Here is a 21834-nt window from a genome sequence, read left to right as displayed (position 1 = left end):
GGTAAAGAATGTTTGAAGAAGAAAAATATAAAGGAGATGTATGAATTTTACTGTAGATAAAAACATTTATGGGGGTATACCTGATTCATTCAATCAACATAGGTGCTGTTTTTTACCGTCCCGTTTCAGAGAGATTGTCCTTAAATCATCCTCATGATTAAGATCATATGTTGCCATTTCACACGCGCACCCCGTAGTGTCGATACGTACAAACATTGCATTGCTGTTACATTATATTCCACCATGTGTCCCTAAATGTAGCAGTTGCATATAGCAGTTGCATGCTGCACGCATCTAGACATGGTACACTCAAGCAAGCTACGTCACTATTTAACACCATCCCTTTCGGAAGGGGACGCCCACAAATCATTGTTATCACCATCTACAACAACAGCAACATATCGTACCACGGGTCAAGGTATGTGATATGCGCACCACGTAGTCTGGATACATGCGTTTACTCTTCGGTACACGTTATGGCGCCTCCTCGCAAGTCACAAACCGCTGCTGCAGAAGCAAATCGTAGACCTAAGCGCGCGGTGTTAAGCCGGCAACATCAGGCTCAACAGCCAGCTGTGCAGAGAGCACGACAATCGCCGGCGACCCCGGAGTCGTTCAGATCGTTCTTTTGAAAATGACGCCAGGAGATTTCGCCGCGTAGACCTTGTACTGATTAGTGCCAAAAATTGAGCTCCCATGTAGCCATGCCTACCGTTTAAGTTTTGACTGTGCTGCGTGTGCCACGCAGGCCTGGGACTTTTTAGTCTAGGGTCCCACCAATGTTTAGGCAAAATGACCATGAAGTTTCCTGAACCATTATTGGGAACTTTGTATTTACTCCTCTGCCTTGTTTCTGATCCCCCTACCTGTCTGCCACCAATCTTTGAACCACACTGTGAAAAATTCCTGTAATTTCATGGTTAAAACATACTTAAACATTGCGTAGACCGTTGTGTTTCGTGAAAAACGACGGCATTATATGTAAAAAATGAACGAGAGCTCTTTTTTTTAAAACAGAGAGCCATCCGTAATTTCATGTTGAGGCTGTTCATTGTCACCAGCAGTTATATGATATCACTATAGGTAACGCTGTTTGAACCGTTTGAACAATATATATAGACCCGCCATGGTTGCTCAGTGGCTATTGTGGTGGGCTGCTGAGCACTAGGTCGCGGGATCGAATCCCGGCCATATATATATATAAATATATATATATATATATATATATATATATATATATATATATATATATATATATATATATACTACGGATATATATAGGATCCTATATATATTTCATATTTACAAACTTCGTCGTGGTGCCTACTTCTTTACTGTCCGCAAGAGCATCTTTTTATTGATCAAGCATATCGTTTTTTTGTTCCACTGCATGTTGAGCAAGCCTTCACTTCTGAAGCTTCATTTTTGTCATGCCAGGTTTCGGCCTCTGGGTTAGTTTTAGCACAACGCAATGCTGGCACTTTTTTAAGAATAATGGTAAGCTGTAGATTATGACTCAATAGTTTGTGCCAAAAGTGTTCCGAACAATTTTTAGTCTTTAAATTTTGTTCTACTGATTACACTTCCTCCAGAGACACACCTACCCTAGCCCTGCCGTCTTACATCACTGCTACCCGGATTGATATCCAGCAGATGCATGTAAAGCTTGAGGACAGAGAGCAACGCTGCAGCACATGCTCTGGGAATGTGCCGGAAACAACGGTAATAAAACCACCTTCGTGCGCCAGAGTACAGGAAGCCTCGAACTCGCTTCTTCCTGACGCCACCCCGATTGCGGGAGCCGCTGGGGACCTTCTCCATCGGCGTCGCCACCGCTGAGAGGCGGCTTTCAAAAGTTCAGAGTTGGCAGACCAGCTCTGGGCCGTCCGGCAAGCCGAAGATGCCGCCCGAGTCCGAAGACTTCGAGCGCCATTTGAGGCCACCACAACAAAAACTGCTGGATCATTCTTCATTAAAGTTTCTTCTTCTGCTTCTACTGATCCAAGACTGCTGTGACAAATTGCCTTAGGTAACATATTCCATTGCCTTCTTGTCCTAGAAATATAGCTGGTGCCTTCTTGCAGGCCTTTAAAGTGGAACATGTGCATTGTAGACAGTGGGGTACGTGCGGATAAATTCAACTGGACATGTCTGGCGACAACTTTTAATTTTGATAAAACTTCAATTTTGCAGCCTGAGCATTGCGACAATGAAGTCAACCTTAGTTTGCGAGAAAAAAAAAGTTTCTGCAAAAAATATATGTTCACCTGTTTAATTGGAAGCATTTTCCCTAGATTCTACCAAATCTGCATTTTAGTTGGATCCCAAAAAGAAGGTGTTGTGGCTGCGGCTCTAGAAATGTTCTGTCGCAGGTTGCAGGCCAAAAGCATTATTTGCAACTAATTATGACAGAGTATCCGCACTATGGTATAAAAAGAAAAAAACTTGTCAATGCAACATTGCACATAATAGCCAATCTTTCTTGCTTTGGATTTATTCATGCACAGAATTAGGCCATGCTGTTGCCATCAAAGTCGCAAAAATTTCGAGCGAAAAGCTCAGTCCTCATTGGCTCTCAAAAAGCAATCCACGGGAAGTGCCACTCTTTGGGCCTGTTAATCAATTACTCTATTTTATTTTTGTGGGAGAAGCTTGATTCATTTGAGAAATTTCCAGAATTTAGGGGATTCATATGAACCAATGCAATCTGGAAAACATGTTGCATTCTTTTCTTGATTGGGGAATTTCAAGTCAAGGAATGGACAGAATAAACAGTACAGCCTGCAGGAGTCATGTATGGCGTCTAAGCGTAGTTGCAAGTTACCTTACGTCACGCAAATGCTACAATTGCTTCCAAAAGCACACACTAACAAAAGGGCAAATTTTTGGATGAACACAGTGCAATATTATAACCTCTTAAAGAGATGGGGTGGGCATTTTTATGCATTGACAACCATAACCTTTAGTTTTCATGGCGTGAGTATAAAGAATATCCTACAGTGATACCTCTTTCGTGAAACAACAAGTCATATCTGAAAGGGGCTCACAGCTGTTGTGACACAATTATGATGCAATCATGGTTTCCTTGTATTCTTGCTATTCTACCAGATTGTCAGCTGGTCCTTATCTTCGGCTTGCTGGTTTTGCGTCGGAATCTTTCAAGAATCCTTCATTGTTTTGGGATACAGTAAAATATTCAAGGTTGTTTTATATAGCAGTGAAAATTGACACCTATGGCCCACAGTATGTGACCATGGCAGCTCTATCTAAATGCTGGAAATCTAATCTCTGAATGTAATAATGTGCACGTGACATCTTTGGCTGTTCGAAGAAGACGATCAATTAACTTGGTGCCTTTCCATCTTAACATCCTAGGCCACAAGGCTATGAACGTATATATACCAATATGGCTGAGTCTCTACCATTTCTTTTGACAGGAACACTTGTGACCGACATGAATTAGAAATCATTTATTTTTATCAGATTAACAACGGCGCTGATTGTGGTAATGCTGAAAGCTTTAACTGATTGATGTTTGTTTCTTTACAGGCATTGCCGAATCCATGTTACTGCAAGCAGCCAGTCGTTCCAGTTATCAACCAATCTTTCCTATATTCAGTTCAGTTCTACTGTCTAGTCATGCAAGTCCTTTTTGCAGTAAAGCACAATAAACACAGGTTTGTTTAGATTTGAGTGGCTTGTTGTTTCGTGGACACAAATTTGTATGTATGCTGCTACATGTCGTGTGCGGAACCCAAGTGCAACCTGACAACACTGACACGAAGAATAAGCAGTGTAGAAGAAAATAACATTAGGAGGAAATGTACACGCACAGCACGTTCGGTGTGGTGTACGTCCTATGTGCTTTCGTTCCTGCTCCTTTTCCAGCTATATCATAAATGTTGCGAGTTATCCACGTTGTAATTTACAACTCGGATGGTTTATTGGCCTAAATGCCTCATTCCTATGAACGAAACAATTTGGCTGGATATATACACCAGTATTATCAGTGACAATATATAGAAATATTGCAAAGAGCATTTGTACGTCTTAATAACGAGCACCATAGGTTCATATGGATTCATGGTATGGAATTTGAAGCACAGAAAACATGAACACGACAAGAATGAGAAGAATTGTTATATCGCCGGCTTCGAAACTCAAACCGAATCTGACTCGCCCCCAGGGGGCACTAATGTAACGACGCTCATCCTATTTAAGGAGTACGCACTTGCAATAAACTCTCTCTTTGCCCGCCTGCGTCTCCGTGCTTCGATGTTCGGCCGCTGTCTCAGCGTACCCAACGTGCCCGGCGTGGCGTTCTTGGCAGCCACGCCGACGTAACAGTTTAGCGTCGAGGACACAAGTACATCGGCCCTGCCTCTAAGTTGCGGCTGCCAACTGCTTTCTTCACGGCACCTTTCGCTTCTCCGGCCGTTATTTCAAGCAGTAATTTGGCTAGTCTGTGGTTGCCTGATTTCTGCACGCTACTTTTGTAACCCCATTGTGCAACGCTACTGCGGGGGCGTCCTTGCATCTTCTTTACCTTCGGCTCTGCCTATTACTGCTTCTTGCTTCTGCAACCTCATTGTCCACGCGTCTCACCTCCGACGCTACTACGGCGTCACCTTGCACCTATCCTCATCGACCGCTGGGCCTATTACTGCTCAGCATGAACGCAGCATCCCCCCCCCCACCTTTCTTGTCATGCCCCCGCGTACCGGTTTATCCCTTGGCTAAAATGACAACGTGTGTTACCGGCAGATGTCAATGCCACCAGCAAGACCGCCACGCCGGAACACAAAAAAGCGCCCCTCCTCTATGCGCGGGAGTGAAGGCGTCAGCGTTTACTGCAACATCGTCCTCACGCAGACTAACCCCCGTATGCACAGATGCAACTTAAGTCGAAGCCCATGCTTGACTTGATCCGAGTGACGCCTATCGGGAACGCGCTGAAGGAAACGCAGTGAGCGTCTTTGGGCACGTTAATGCCAGGCGTCATCTAAATCAAGTCAAGCATGTGCTTCGACTTAAGTTGCATCTCTGCATACGGGGGTAAGGCCGACAAAGGGACAGGAAACGCGGATACACTTGTCGTTCATGAAGCGACTCTACAAGTGCTCGATAAGTCTTTTTCTACTGAAGAAGATGAATTTTGCAGCAGCGCCCATTTTGAGCGCAGAATAGAAAGTCCGGCGTAGACGAGTACAAAGTTCATCCAGGACTTGCAACGGCTGATTAAATACCGCAATTTTGGCGCCGCCACCGACCTCATTGTCTAACATCAAATTCCTTGCGGCTTGGTGTCGCAACAACTTCGCCGCTGGTTCATTCAACTCGGCGAGTACTTCACTCTCAAAAAGACACTGCAGATGGGGAAGAAAAAGAACGTACCGATAAAATAATGGAGAAGCTCTGCGTTCTACATGTAGACGCTATTTCAAAGCGTCGTCAACCACAAGATCGCGGTCGCAACCAATCTTGCCTTCCTCGGCACCTTCAAGATTGCGGTTCCCTTCCCCACCCATCCAATGCCTCCTTTACTATAAGTACGTGCAAGCTGGCGTGCATGGTCGGGCACGGCGATGGCGTTGCGCGCATACTCGCTGGTTGGGGTCACAGCAAGAAGTGCGGTATCAAGGGGCAAGGTTGATTTGCAACTATGAAATACATAAAATGGAGAAAACTCCGGGATCTCGTGGTGAGAAGAAGGCAAATATGACGTAAGGAAAGGCAATGTTCCAATCATGGTGGTCCTTCGAAACGTACATGGACAGCATTTCTGTGAAGGTGCGGTTCAACCACTCAGTCAGTCCATTGGTCTGAGGTGGTCAAGTTGTGTTGAGAGGAGCACGAACGTACAATGTCTCGGGTTAGTTTCCCCAACAAGTTACGACCGCGTTCAGTAAGCAGCTATCGCGCGGCGTCGTGAAGCAAAATGGTGTCGGGGAAGAGAAAGTCTGTGACGTGAATAGCGCAAATCGTCCGGAGAGCCCCTGTGATGGCCTATCGGGTGGCGTAATCAGTTGCAATGGCTACCAATTTGTTGCCCAAGGATGATGTGCGAAAGGGCTAGGGACATCTAATCTGACTCGGAATAAAGGTTCCACAAGGACGGTGATCGGCTTGAGATGACCGGCAAGCAACACAGGAGGCGTTTTCCGGCACTGGCAGGAATCACAGGCAGCAACATAGTGTCGAATGGAGTGAGCTAGACCGGGCCAGTAGAAGCGGCGGCGAACGTGGTCGTATGTGAAAGACATTCCAAGGTGTCTTGCAGTGGGTGCTTCATGGAGCTCAAATAACACAATCCGTCGTAAATTTTGGGCACGACAAGATCAGATCTGTCAGGGAGGAAGTCCCTGCGCTACAGAATGCAAGTCCTGGAGGATATATCGGTGAAGAGAGCATATGCTCGATGAGCGCTCGCAGCGATGGGTCCCGGTACTGCTCTTCGGCGATGTTAGCAAAGGCGGACATAGAGAAAGTGCCGTTGGCGGTGCTACTGTGGGCGGCGCCAGGCTGGGCAATCCGATAAGGGGACAGATAATGAGCGTCCTCGAGGAGACGGCCAGATCTATGTACGATTGAATACGAATATTCTTTTAGGTGTACCACCAAGCGACTAAGTCGTCCTCTAGGATCTTTTAGAGATCACAACCAGCAAAGCGTGTGATGGTCTGTGACGACCGAAAATGATCGGTCATATAAGTATGTCCGGAACTCCGCAACCGCCTACACTAGGGCCAGACACTCACGCTCATTGATGGAATAGTTGCACTCAGAGCTTGAGAGGAGCCTGCTGGGGTAAGCCATAACACAGTCGTTGCTGCGCTGACGCGGTGCTAGTACTGCGCCGATTTTGTAATCGATGACATCGGTAGGAACTTCCGCAGGGGCAGAAGGATCAAAATGAGCTAGAACGTGTGCCTTGGTAAGAAGGTGTATTAGATGCGCGAATGCAGAGGCCTTGTTAATGCCCCACTTTGAAGTGGTGTCTTTCTTCAAAAGATCGGTGAGGGGTCGTACGATGGCCACGAAATTTTTCACGAAGCGACGAAAGTACGAGCATAGGCGGATAAAGCTGCGGCCATCCTTGGCAGACTTCTTAATGGAGAAGTTTGTAACAGCATGAATTTTGGTTTGGTCCAGTTGCACTCCGTTCTCTGCAACGAGATGTCCAAGTACGTTAATCTGACGAAGGCCAAAGTGGCCCTCTGATGCCTTTAGTTTCAGGCCGGCTCGAGGAAAAACGTCTACGACTGCTGATAAGTGCTCCAGGTGCGCGGCAAATGTCGTCCAAACAATAACGTCGTCTAAGTAGCAAAGGCACGTGGACTATTTGAAACCATGAAGACGAGAGTCCATCATGCATTCAAATCTGGCCCGGCATCACTTTGAATTGATAAAGACTATGGGGTGTTACAAAGGTCTTCACCGGCCACGTCAACCTGTCAGTAGCCGGAGCGAAGGTCATTAGAAGAGAAATAGCGAGCACCGTGGCGGCAGTCAAGGGCATCATCAGTGCGAGGTAGGGGATACACGTTCTTATTTGTAAGTCTGTTAATGTGCCGATAATCCATGCAAAACCGCCATGAGCCACCTTTCTTTTTAACCAAGACAACAGGTGACACCGAAGTACTACACAGCGATACAATAGTGTTCTTGGTAAGCATTCTGCGAACTCCTTCGTGGATAACTAGACGCCCAGCGGGCGATACTCGGTATGGGCGGCTATGAATAGGTGGGGCATCGCAGGTGTTTATGCGACGTCTTACAGCTGTTGTTGGTGCCGAAGGGAAATCATTAAAGTAAAAAAAAAATGTCCCGGTATTAAAACAGAACGCATTAAAGCTTATCAGCGTGCTCGGACGTCAAGTCGGGCGCAATAATTCTTCTCTAAGTCGGCTAGAGTACAAATGGCCGACTGCGATGGTAGAGTAGCGTCGGTTGAACTGTCGTCTTCTGCTCTGTAATCCTCAAAGGTGCTGACTTTGAGGATTAGATAAAATAAGAAAGCATTTATCTTAGAAATAAGAAATAAAAGATAAGAAATTAGATAAAAGAAGCTAACACATACTTAGAGAGGCAGTGGTGCTTACTTCCGCCCTAGTTATATTTTTACAATGTCCCTCTTGCCTAGCTTTTGTAAGCTTTCACGCGAGACCGTTAAGACCCCCATGTTGCAGCAAATTCCGTGTCAGAGCCGCAGTCGGCGGGAGGTGTCCATTACCGTAAGTTTCCGCATATAGTTAGGTATACTTTAAGGTATAATTTAAGAAATCTGCCGCCGATTTTGTATGCCCCTCCTCTCTGTAATGCCTCTGGCCCTGAGAGTACTGAAATAAATAAATAAATAAATACTTAAGCGCCATGCCTTGCTCTATGGCATGTGGTATATGCATGTTATAGTGCCACACTATTTCGCACTAAAGTTGCTCATACCTTGTCATACTTTCTTGTCAAATTTATTACTCGCAATTTTGAGAATGACAGCCCACAAACAAATGTCATGAAAGAAAACACCGACAGCGCATGCCTTTTCTGCTAAATCATCTGAGACAAAAATGTTAAAAGTGCGAAGCAATAATAGAAACCTGAAACTTAACTTTTTTTAGCGCGGCTGTCGCTTTTGACCGCACTCAGTCCACGGAAGAGGCGGAGTTTCGAACAGAAAGCCCGATTTCATGCAGAACATTCGCCGCAAGCGTTTGTCGGTAGACATTACGGTCACATAAACCTTATTTGCGGGGAAGTGTGACAGCTGTCAGGGATCTTTGAATGCATTCGCGTTGCGCTCATAAAGGCGAAGCTTAAGCGTCCTCGAATTTTTTTATCTGTCTTCAAGTCGTGGACCACAAGCTTCTTTGACAATCCCCCGTAGTGGGTAAACGCCATGGTGTAAGGAGCAGGAGCGCGATTCACGTGTCGCGTGTTGAGCTCGAACAGAACAAGAAGAGATCGCTGCTGGGTCCCGCATCGCCGATTCTCAAGAGCAACCAACAACCACGATCGCAAATGGCCGAGGCCGGGCCATATATGTAAGTTAACATGTCTGTGGCAAGCACTGTCTTGGGTACCGAAGCAGACACGGGTCTCACAGTGTGCACTTCCGATCGCGATCGAACACAATCGGTATAAAATTTCTTCAATGCTACGGGACCATTTGCGTGAATACTCCGGGAGGGATCCAATGACGCCAGTGAAATTTCCTCCCGATCAGGCTCAATGGCAGCCAAACATGCACGTGTGCGAACCGTACAGGAGTTGCCGCTCGCATTTTGGGAAAACTCCAACATAGCGAGGTATAGACTACCCTTACAAGTCGAGTATTTAATAGCGGCTATGATCTATACACTCGAAAACGTATCGCTTACTTAGAATTCATGTTTGAAAGCGTGGGGGTGAAAACGCTTTATTTGCATTGAATACGATATCGCTCTGCTGTGGTGTTCGGGATTTTGTAGAACTCACTACGAAATTCCCAGTGATATGTTGGAGGGCTAGAAGCTGCCTATTCCTTAGAGTTGCGCATACGTAGACCCACTGGACAGAATGACATAAGACAACGTTTACAGTCACTTCAAAGTGCCCTTATGGAGTTCCGGGGTTTTAGCTCTTGCGTTTATGCTATGTAACTCCAAAAATCATTAGAGGAAAGTCTGACGCCCGCGATAGTTTCGGTATCACGAGAACGAAGGCTAGTGCTTGAAGTTGTCTGACCTTCGTGCATGCGGCTTCAATAATTTTTGTGAACGTATTTATCGCGCTGCATTCCTTCTAGATTTCCAAGCAATAATAGAATTCGTGACACTGCAAGGCAATTATCTCTGTACATGCATGACAACGGGGAACGGTTCGAATGACGACGCGTGGTCTCGTTTGTGAAAAAAAATTAGGATGTTCACTGCTAAAACCGCTGTCTAAATATAAGGCACGTAGTAGAGAGAGACTTCATAAAATCTTTTACCAACTGGGGTTCTTCAACGTTAATCTGAATACGGATAACGTGCACGTGAGCTCACGCACGCAGTTATTCATCGTGATGGCTTTCTAAAATTACACCTAAAAAAATTAAATTATGGGGTTTTACGTGCCAAAACCACTTTCTGATTAAGAGACACGCCGTAGTGGAGGACTCAGCAAATTTTGACCACCTGGGGTTCTTGAACGTGCACCTAAATGTAAGCACACGGGTGTTTGCGCATTTCGCCCCCACCGAAATGCGGCCGCCGTGGCCGGGATTCGATCCCGCGACCTCGTGCTCAGCAGCCCAACACCATAGCCACTGAGCAACCACGGCGGGTTAAAATGACATCTAGTATACTGTCAGCGTATCATATTCACTGCCACGGGCAACCTGTGAATACATGGATGAAGGAAAGCTTAGGACGCCCCTGCCCCGCTTGGCTGTGTTCAAGATTGTCGTGGCCGCTTGAGACGCTAATGGACTCAGCATCTCACCGTGCTAGTTCTTCACAATGCTGCCGAGGATGACCTCAGCTCAGTTATCTATGAGTACCATGAGCGGATTTCAATTTACCCCCATCTAAGAAATTATAAGTGATCGAAAACAAACAAAGCAACACTCCGAGGCTAGGAAGGCGACGGGAAGAAAAATCAATGTAGTAGGCTATCTCGCCGGAGTGACTGATCCACAATACATAAACCTCCCGTACACACACGCGAACGCCAGAATTCTTTACAACTTTTATTTTGTAGAGACGTTTATGCGTGACTAGGCTGAGGTTGATCGATTGGAATGTATTCTTGGAGTTCGGCCATATATTCTCGGCCTAGTTGGTGCATAATTCTGAACTTAAACTTACAGCGCAAACACCTAAGACGAACCACAAAAGGAAGATACGACACACCCTGGCACTGTGTGCACAGCGCCAGTGAAGTTTCTATTGGTGGGGCACGCGCGATGCAGAAATCGTACTGCAATGATGGAACTATTGCATACAGTGTGATTTATGTTCTTTTATTTTTTATTTTGAACGACCGCAAAGGCCTACGAAGAGGCATAGCGTGAGGGGGTCATATGGTACAGTTTATGACAAGATACAATCGGTAAAAAGATATCGATCCATTAGTATGAAAAGGCAAAGATTAGCGCAAAACGATGAAATTTACATACGTACAGAAAGATGTAAAAAAAAAAAAACATTTTCGACATCTTCCTTAGGAACGAAGGTAAGGACAGGGTCATAATCGCTTTTCAGGCGAGTCCTTATTACCGAGTGGCCTGTTAATAGTGTCATAAATCCAATTTGCTGTTTATGACCTTAGTGAAACTAATCGTCTTCTCAAGCGCATTCCTTTTGGCGAAAACCACTCTTCTCACACAAACATGACTTGGCATCACCTACTTGCATCTTTGAGGCATCACTTGGCATAACTGGGCATCACCTACTTGCAACTTAATTTTTATGTAAATTAGTGGCATTCAAAGCACGTTTTGCCAGTGCCTTTCGTTGTGCGGGACGACAAAATGGTCTAGAATATTATGCAGCAAACATTACCTAGAGCTTAAGGCCACCTTACATTCCGACGCAGCGTGTGCGTCGGGCAGCGTTAGCTGAGGTTGGTCATGCCAGGTTCGCTCCGTGCCGCCCAGACGCAAGCTCATTTCCTGCGAAACTAGGAGCTTGAAAATAGGAAAATGCGAGCTCGCTGCAATGTGCAGGGGAACGCGCCGCCACGAGCGACGAGGCGCCGACGATTCGCGTAGGATTCGCTGGCGTGGCGTCGCCGAGCATTCGGGCACGCGCGTCAACGCTACGTCGGACTGTAAAAGGCGCCCCACATTTAGCGTTCTCCCGGCGTCGCTCAACGTCGACGCTGAGGGCGGCGCGCGCAAGAGACGCCAGACCTCGCGCCACCGCCGGAAGCGGCTCGATGAGCGCAGACCAATCAGTGCTGGTCCGCGTGCCGCTCGTGTGGCTGGATACTCTGTCTGGCACACGTTCATGCGAGGACACTGAGAGACGCAACGCCGGAGAACGCCGGTGAAAACGTTGAATGTGTGGCGGCCTTTAAAGGGCACCCGTTCCTAGGGCGAGCGTCGGAGTTGGCGCGAAAGAGCGAATGAGCACAGCAATGGATAAGAGATGGAGCGCGGAGCGCAGCGGGAGATAAAAGATGCGAGGAGGAAAGCGTGACGCTTCCCCGTGCTCCCTCATGGGTTGCAGAATCAAGCGTCCTTCCTTTATTATGCGAAGCATATTACGAGAGCTCAACCCAGCTCCTCAGGCGCGGCGGTGTCACCTTCAATACCACGTGACACCGTGACGTCACGACAGAGGAGAAACGGGGCTCCAACTCGCGCCGTCGCGGCAGCTGCGCTTGTCTCTGCTAGACACTCACGGGGTGAGATGCCTCCTGGAGACAGAGCTGCGCGTTGGAATGAGATGCGAAGGTTGCGGCGTGCTACAGAGACTGATTTTCTGTGTGGCTTTGGCTCAACTCTTGCAAGATGGGCTGGGTGGGAATCGAACCAGGGTCTCTGGAGTGTGAGACGGAGACGCTGCCACTGAGCCACGAGTACGATGCTTCAACGCGGTACAAGAGCGCCTCTAGTGAATGCGGTGTTGCCTTAGAAACGAGCTGTTTCTAAGGCTCAGGCGTGCGTCGCTTGCTCAGGCGCACATTTCGTTGCCGCGCCGAACGCTGCGTTGCTCGACGCTCACCGCGTCCAATGCGGGGCGCGTAGTCGCTGCGCCGTAGCCCATTGTCTTACACCCCTAGGCGGGTCGACGGGAATGCTGTCGCGTTCCACTCTTGAAGGCGAAGCAGAGTAACGCATGAGTTGTTTCTTCGTCTAGCCGAACCAAATATAGCCAAGCAACAGCAGTTCACCAGGCTAAACAGTGGTTCAACAACGAAAATAAAGGCTAGTATGCTTCGCATCCTGGGCTTAACCTTAGCTAAGCCACAGCCATTTTTTTAGATCACTATCATCATCAAAGCAGAAGAGGCAGGTGCGTGGAGGCGGAACGTGGAATGGGGTATGGCGAAAGCGCGGTGCGGCTCGTACAACGACGATGGCTGCGCCATGGAGCCAATGTTGCACGCGTCGTCTGAGAGGTCTGTCTGCGGTGCCGGCTGTGAATGGCGCCCACACGTGACCTATGCGCTGCCTCTAGCGATCTCCAGATTGGAGACGCAGTCGAGCCACACTTCGCTCCGTTAGCAACGTGTCGCACGAGGTAGGTTGTCCGTGCCAGCCAATGTACCGCGCAATGAAAACACTTAGAGATCTGCGGTGAAATTTTGCAATACGGTGTTTCGTAATCGCCGGTTAATTCTTTAACTTTCGTGAGCATTCCGCCGTACTACGAAGCTTGTTTCTGAGAAGCACGTAGGATTTCTTTTGTGCACTCTAAAACTAAGCGAGTGCCGGGCACTCCCTTTGAGGGAGTAGCGGCTTGTCCCATATTTCACTCTCTTTTCGAGAGTAGATCGACCCTCTTTGAGAGAAGAGTAGGTCAACTCCTGTTGACAGAGTTTTGTTACTCCACCGCAAGGGATTGCTAGTACTCTTCTGCAGAGTGATAATACTCTTCCCACAGGGAGTGCTAGTACTCTTCCGCAGAGTGGTAATATTCTCACCGTAGGGGTAATGGCACTCCACCAGACCGAGTACTTCTACTCCCCCAAACAGAGTGCTAGTACTCTTCCCAATACCCTCTTAGCGAAGTCCTGGCCACGCATGCAGGCAGGAAATCAGATCAAATTAGGGTCGCTGATACACCGTTCCCTATAGGCGGCTCCTCAGACTCAGTGGCCCAATTCCAAGCGACCTTCAGAATAGGCGTGAGCAATGTTATGCAGGATTTTAAAGTCATTTTTTCCTGGCTATTTGCTGCCTACCATGAGGCGTGACTGCTCGGAATCGGCCTATGCGTCCCGAACGACACTGCGGAGAAAAAAAAAGCGAATTATTATTTAATCCGCAATTATCTTCGCACATTTCACAATCAGGAGACACATAATCTTATTAGAACACAATACTCGAGGGATTCACATAGTTTTAGAAAACCACATTGCTCGATACATCACGTGGATTTGAACCCGCGTACACTCGCATCTACACAATTCAAAGCACACAACCTAACCATTACACCACAGCGCCACCACGCGCAGTCGTGTTGTTTTAGAGGTTATATATATAACAAATGTATTTGAGGAATCTGCTGCGGTGGGTGGAGTTTCTCTGCAGTGTGCTGTGCTGTTGTGTACTGAAATACGTTTGCGTTTGCATCATTTCCGTTCCTTGCTACGACTAACGAAGGAATACAACGTAGACGATGACGTGAGAACTATTCATGGCTTGTCGTCACCCCAGGAAAATAACAAATGTGCCGTTCAGCTCATGATCGAGTGCTTTTCCAGTCCATGCATTATATGTTCTCCGAAAATGCGCAGATACAAAGTATCGTGCCAACCATCCACGTATGTGAATTTAAGTCGCGCGTATACTGGTGAGCATTTCTGTTTATTTTTTCCGCCAGTTTCATTTGTATGTGGTTAACTGCGACGCCAGTACCAGGCATTTCGACGTGCCTCATGCTGCCGTGTAGGCGTTCTTTTCAAGTGCATTAGTTTAGAGTTCGGTTCAGTCCGCTGTGAGCTGTTGTCCTGCATTAGCAGCGGATCGTTAGCGTTTTGAAGAGCATGCATTCCAGCATTTGGAGACTGCTTATGCCGATAGCCGCGTCACATGCATTGGCACGCATGTTTAAATGACCAATGTGTCCACTTGTTACGCGTGCACTGCTCGTATCCTGTGGCAGTGCTCGTTCTAAAAGCTTCGAAGACCATCTACATTCATACGTGTGTTCAATATATATGCACAGGATGGACTTGTCGGCTAGTTGGTTGAGCATTGTAGAAGAAACAGCGCAACGCAAGGACGACGCAAAAACATGGACCACACCACGAAGCACTGGTGTGGTTGATACTTTTTTTCGTCCTGGTGTTTGCGCTGTTCCTTCTTGCACGATACACGCACACCACAGGTAGGCAAAAGTTTAGGAGCATAGGGCGTTAACTTTGTTTTCCCAGTTTCCTCTCGGTGTCAATGGCACAATGCGTTGCCCGGAATTGCGCACGCTTACCCTCATATTCAGAAATGCATCATAACTTGAAGCCCATGCTTGACTTGATCTAAATGACGCAAGCCGTGAACGCACCAAAAGAAAGGCAGTGAGCCTCTGGGGACGTTCGCACCAGGCGTCGTTTATATAAAGTCAAGCATGAGCTTTGTATTAAGATGCATTTCTGAATATGGGGGTTAGTCATCTACTTCTCACAGAAAATGTCGAAGAAACGCCCACCAAAACCAGGCACATTCGTAAACTTAACTAGGCAATACGAAGCTCCATAGAAAAAGAGTGGTATTAAAAGCTTTCAGTATTTTTCTTTACTCCAATATGATGCGCTCTCGTGGCTTCCATGTATAGAGATAGTGCAGCGTTAGCTAAAAAGCATGAATTTCCAAACTCCATGCCAAAATAAGCTTGTAAAATTATTTAGGTGCTAGAATCCAGGGTTTGTAGCGATCCTTGAAAACCTTTTATTTCTAAAATGCCATTTTGAAGGCATTGAAAACCCTGGAATTTTTAGAAGTACTGGAAAGTCCTTAAATTTGTACACTTGGCTAGACTTAGCAGACATTGCCAAGCGTTTCTTTTTCCCTTCTGTGACACTCTTCGCATGTCACAGAGAATTGTCTGTGGAGGTAATAGAAGGAAAGCGACATCCTTAAAGTTGAAATTACAAAGGAGCTGCAGATACCAGTTTTAGGCACACGGAACCGGCGACAAATGTACTTGGAGGAGCAGAAGCAGGAAGCTCAACAGTTGAGGCATTCAAAGAAAAGCCGTGATGAGTAAATCGAGAGCTACAGACACAATAAAAGGAAATTACAAATGACTTGCTTATTTGGTGGTGAAAAGCTGAGGCAACAGATGACATCACATACACTGTCAAACCAGACAGTATTCAAAAACTGCAAATGTTGCAGGTCCAAGTAGTTAATTGTGCTATTGCAGAAAAACTTTAGAGCGCTTTCTTGAAATGCTTCCTTGTGTGCGTTTAGTGATTGGCGGTGAAAGGCAAATTAGCAGTCATTCAAATGTTTGAAATCAGTGAAATGCGATTTGTTTTGTTTTCTTTTGTTTGCATTAAAGTTAATGATGTTGTTGAACAAGTTATTGCCTGTCCAAACTACAAAACAAATCGCACGAGGTCCTTGAAGTTACTGTGTCGGGGCCTCGAAAGTTCTTGAAAACCATTGCATTTTTTTCTTCAATATTGCTACGAACCCAGTAGAACAACTGTCATGGAGTAAAAACGCTGGCTGAACAGGGGCTTATACGAAGAGCACAGGAAGACTAGAAATGCAGCAGTAGGCATAGAGGGCCCTGAAAAAAATGTGCCACGTCTGCTCGTCTGCCTTATGTTTCTGCATTGACTGTCACATTTTTAATAGAAGTGCACTTACTGTTCTACTCCAATAAGCGCAACATTACCAACTCCAGTGTGGGGCAGTCCTTCAGCCAATGCGGAACTCTTTCTGTACATCCCTGTCAGTTCTGTCATTTTTCCAGCATTGTAGTACAAGATTTGTTAAACTGGTTTCGCAGAATATGAGCAGTATACTCTTAAATTAGCTGTTTATTTGTATACACTAGTTCAGGTCCTCAGTTTGGTTGCATGACAAATTGCCATACCTCAATAGATACAAGAAAAAATGTTATTAGAGTTTAATAAAATCCAAGCAGTAATAATCACAACAATATAATGACATACATTTATTTTGGTACGTATACAGCCCATGTCTTGGCACTGTATAAATTCAACTATACATCGCAAGTAGTGTGTCCTGACCACTATTATTCACATGTGTAAAACCATCACAGCAATTCTTCAAAAAATATCAGTGATTAGTGAAATACATTTTGTAACTGCTTTACATGAGCATAATGTATACAAATGGTCCCTGTGTACCTACACACGACTAGTGCCACCCGAGTACTATTACTCACAGGTGTAAAACCAACAAAGCAGTTCTTTAAAAATATCACAGCGCTTAGTGACGTACATGCTGTAACTCCCTTGTATGCTTAATACAAACAAGTGAGCACACAGAAAGATAGCAGTGCGCCTACATGGAAATACCACCGCCTCAATACTAATTCACAAGTGTACAACCAACCAAGCAGTTCTTTAAAGATTATCACAATGCTTAGTGACATACAATTTGTAACTAGCTTATATAAGATTTATACAAACATGAGAACATACCCAAAGCTATCGGTGCACCTACATGGAAGTGCGGCCATCTGAACATTATTATTTGCAAGTGTAAGCTCAACAGAACAGTTCATTATAGTGACGCCCATTTTGTAACTGCCTTATACAAGCTTAGTGCAAGCACAAGAATGCGGAAAAAATAAATTAAAAACTTGCTCTATGAATACACAAACAGATCAACACAAATGGTAAACACCGCTTTGAAGACACGTGACCAAAGCGCAAGTGCTGTGCCGGTTGAAACTGCCATCCACAAAAGCATTGAGCAATGCTTCAACCACACGCAATAAAGTGCTGAAAGACTGCATCTGTAACGTACCTATTTTAATTTAAATTTCTTGAATATAGGGCTCTCTTGGAGATAAGGCATCTGATCCAACTGACCTGATTTTACACCTGCTAAATGCATACAATGCACTCAGATATAACTGGTAATAATAATTATAAGGCATTTAAAAACTTGATAGTATGATGAAGATGCATGACTAGAAAAGTTCTGTCGCCCTCGTACTTGTTAAAAAGGTGTAACTACGACACATGTTCTTTTTTTCCGCAATTTTTGCATTAATGGACACCCGGGAACCTCGAACCCACAAAAAAAGAAAATACTGCTGTGTTAATAGTGTTGTGAATAATTTTTTGTGAAAGCTTTTTACAGACAAGTTGCAGTCTCGTTTCTGGAGGTTGAGCTGTATCATGCAAAATAACATGGAAAGTGGTCACATGGGAGCATGACACTATGCCATAATGTTCGTTTCAGTTGACTCTCTTGCCCTACAAGTCAGTGCTCACTGTGACCAGTGATGGAACAGCAGTGTCTGTGTGATTTTCATCACACTTCTGTCCCATGCCATCTTTACCAGAGTTGGCGGCACATAGATACCCAAATTTCGATAGTGTTGCTTTCTCAGGTGGTTGTTTTTGATTTGCTCAATATCAGTTGGCACTTCAGCTGCATCAAACTTCTTTTTTACCTCTTCAACAACAACATAAACAACAATCTTATGACACCTGTGTTGTCCTTCTAGTTGCCTACAAAGACCAGTTAATCTAGCAACAACACTCACAGTCTCTACTATCTTCTAATGGGGAAGAGGTGTGTCCCACCATGTGTTCCACGTTGTCGCTATGTGGGCTGGCTGGGGAGGCAACGACAGTAACATGTTTGCATATTTTAAAGTGATGCTTGTACTGTGTTATAACACCTAACTTAGTCTCGCACTTGCTGCACAAGAACACTGGGTCACAGTCATGGTGAAAAGCTTTTGTATGTTGAGCAAATGCACTACAAAAAAAGTCACAGTGATAGCACACATGTTGCTCTACCAGGCCTGGTGCGGTTCCTTCTGACACTGCTGCTGATGCTGACACACTGCTGCTTGCCTCGTACACTGTTGCAGCTGCAGTAGACATGGCCGTCTCTGTATCTATTGCTGCCGTGCCACCTGTCATGGTAACTTCAGGTGGTATCGGGCTCACTTCTGCAACAGAGATGTCGTTTGCCCCTTGAGAGCTCTCGTCATCAGGGCCAATAATTTCGTAGGCATTGTCTCCTGCATCGAAGAACCAATAAGAACAGCCTGAATTAATAAACATAGCTGTAAGAAGTACGGACATCAAAACTTAACCACAAGCTTTGCACATCAGTGACCAGGCTTAAGGAATAATACTTGCAGGAGGAGTTACACAATTGTGTGCGTACATTACAGTTAAGCCTCATTAGAAGAGATACTCAAGAGGCACGGGAAACATGTCTCTCGAAACCAAAAATTTTAAAACACTGAGGAGCCAGACTAGATCAGCTTATTATGCATCATCACTAAAGTATGTTTAGATATATCTGAAGGAATAATTGCTCAGGGTGACTTGAAGGGCCCCTAAACGACTTGACATTTTTTGAACATTTCAAGTAAACATGCGCATCAAAATCACAATGGCGTCACAATTGACGACGCCAAACGCCACAGTGCGTAGCACTGTGGGAGCACCACAATATGACAAAAACGACCCCATGCGCCTGTCTGGACCTATCCTGCACCCCCCAGTTTGTCCTGACATCATCAGGCTGTCTCTGATGATGTCACCAGTTTCCAGTGCTGTCGATTGGTCGAACGAAAGTGTACGACTGCCGGCGAGGCCTGCAAGCAAATACACACTCCTTCCTCGTCGCGTTGCTCGCGATGCCATTGTGGGCAGCCAATGGGGGCAAAGAACAGAAATGCCAACGGAAGGGTCTCCCTATGAGGCTCTTCAACTAGAGTCCCCATACAGTTCCATTGTATTGGCAAGGTCATTAGCGCCACCCCTCGCAGGATGACGGGCCTGCGCGGCAGCAACAGAGCTCGTTGGTGATGGCCTGTCCCGTAACATTTGGAGGTGTACTAGGCGAGGAAAAGACGATACTGTCCAGATGGCGTGTACCAGATGAAAAAGTAAAATGAGCGGGGACTACTTTTCGATAATCAAACACGTAGCTCCACTATTACTGCACCGTTTTGAAAAATTCTCGTGGCTACGTGTTCGTTGCCTTAACATGTACAACTGCAACACCGCAACTGAATTTCAACCTCGGTGGTTTAGGGGCCTTTTAAAGAAGACATTCACAGCTTTTTAGTGACTGTAGATTGTGTTAGCTTCCTCCCTAACTTCTGGAAGTTAAACACTTCACTTTGCAAGCCTTGTTGCTCGCAGTGCCTTTGAGGTGCTCTTAGACGCTCGTCAGCTTCAACTGTCGACACTTTCTGCCCTGCACTGTCCTCGTTGCCCTCCTTTTCTAGTTCATGCTAAAGAGACATGCACACTTGACCTGTGTGAGGACTGCGTGATCTTTACGCCCTTCGGAGCACACAAGGTGCATGAAGTGAATGTGTCTGGGTTGTGTCCCTTCGAAGTAGTGAATACTTAAAAAGTCGTTAGTAACAAAGGTGACTCTTGTGTACAGTGTTGTTAATGTGGCAAACCAACCAAACCTTTTTCAGATGTCTCTTACAACCAAGTTTATCTTGTAATGAGATTCTACTGTACTGAATATTTTTCATCTATGGATCATCTGCAAGTACATATAGTCACAAAGACATGCTGTGTGGAATGGCGAATTAGGAAAAAGCTCGTACTCTTACTTTTTGTCCCTAACATAAGCAGCTGATAATATGATAAAAAGCAGGTAATGAGGCAAGCATGGAACATAATCCTTCAGCTCTAAACAGTTTTTTGGGCCCGCATCATTCTCTCATGACATAAGGAAACAACTTGATTGCAGTAACGGCTGCATGTGATCTGAGTTTATTGAAACAAACAATACGTAAGGTTGCCCTGTATGTAATTTTATCAGTGCTTTTTAGATGTCCTGCTGGCAATCCTGGCTGCACAATGTTTCTCATGCTTTTTGGCACGATTCCTTTATTTTCCACTCCACTCTTTTTTCTGGTTTTATCCCCTTTCCCTTCCCCCTTGCATAAAATAGCACACCTGAAGTATCAAACCTGTTGAATTATTGTGTGTATCATACCTGTTAACATGCGGGCTTCTCTGTGGTCTGTGTTGTATTTTTGCGCTGTACAAGTCAATTCAAAATGAAAGATAGAATGTCCCTGATTTTAGTTTAATTGTATGTGTGTGTGTATATATATATATATATATGTCTCTCTCATGTTTTGAAATATATGTACATTCAGGAGTGCCTGCATGCTCTTCTCCCCTGCTCCAGTGACGAAAAGGAGAGCCTTTTTATGTAGCATAGTAAAACATTCACATGTTTTCGCTGTGCCCATTACATCACTTATCATATGGATCTGTCACAATGCAGAGTAGCAGTGGTCTATAATACTAACTCATCCCAACAAAACTATAGATTAGCACATACCGACATGCTGTGAAACAGCTGTTGCAAAGCCGCTGGTGCTGGCAATTTCCGCAGCACTGCAGTGGTACAGCCGAGTGCCACCTGTATAGTGACAAATGCACATGCATGTTAGCAACTCACTAGTTGCTGATGGTTTCATAAGCTTTACACTACACAATAAAGTAATCTAGACAACTTTGTTGGAACAAATACACATAATTAGGACACCACTTAAAGACTAACACGATTAATTGCCCCCAATCTCTCTCACTAAGGGATGATACTACTGAAACATCGGTGGAGAGCGCAGATTAACACAGTCCATAAAGGACAAGCTTTCTTTGAGGAAAACAGTTATAACAGCGGTTAGTTTTCTTGATCATCTTATGTGCTAGCTTTGATTTAAATGTCATGCAGTACTATAAAATATGAAGTGCCGCATTTCTAGCAGCAGAAGGCGTCATCAGCCTCATGGTACAACTGATTTTTGCACTGTTTGTGTCAGTGAGCCGACACATACAAAGAAAACCGAATTCACACATATACAGTGCCAAGTGCACTCCTCCTTCTGAAAACGCAGCCGCCAGTTACAATGCTGCTGAAAGGAAAGGTTATATAGAGTGCGAGACTGCATGGAACTACCACTTATGACTAAGTGTATGATCTGCTGA

The 21834-nt window shown here is 45.4% G+C and overlaps 1 protein-coding gene and 1 long non-coding RNA gene across 3 annotated transcripts in view; one reads left to right on the top strand and one right to left on the bottom strand.

Annotated features, from left to right (window-relative positions):
* The first annotated feature begins 8912 nt into the window (after positions 1-8912).
* The window catches only part of LOC135899042 (scoloptoxin SSD14-like), a 126942-nt gene continuing 114020 nt past the window's right edge, over positions 8913-21834 (top strand). For both annotated transcript variants that reach the window (XM_065428289.2, XM_065428288.2), the window contains exon 1: positions 8913-9041. In XM_065428289.2, the coding sequence (XP_065284361.1) occupies positions 9019-9041 (23 nt within the window). In that variant the 5' untranslated portion in view covers positions 8913-9018. The remainder of the gene's footprint in view (positions 9042-21834) is intronic.
* Positions 16759-21695, bottom strand: LOC139047503 (uncharacterized). Its single transcript, XR_011507181.1, has 2 exons — positions 21185-21695; positions 16759-18875 (listed from the first exon to the last, which is right to left on the bottom strand). It is a non-coding gene; the product is annotated as an uncharacterized lncRNA (long non-coding RNA).

This window comes from Dermacentor albipictus, chromosome 7 (genome assembly GCF_038994185.2).
Source record: "Dermacentor albipictus isolate Rhodes 1998 colony chromosome 7, USDA_Dalb.pri_finalv2, whole genome shotgun sequence".
In the NCBI taxonomy this organism is placed as follows: domain Eukaryota; kingdom Metazoa; phylum Arthropoda; class Arachnida; order Ixodida; family Ixodidae; genus Dermacentor; species Dermacentor albipictus.
Note: the sequence above shows the minus strand (reverse complement) of the source record. Positions and strands in the feature narration are given on the sequence as shown.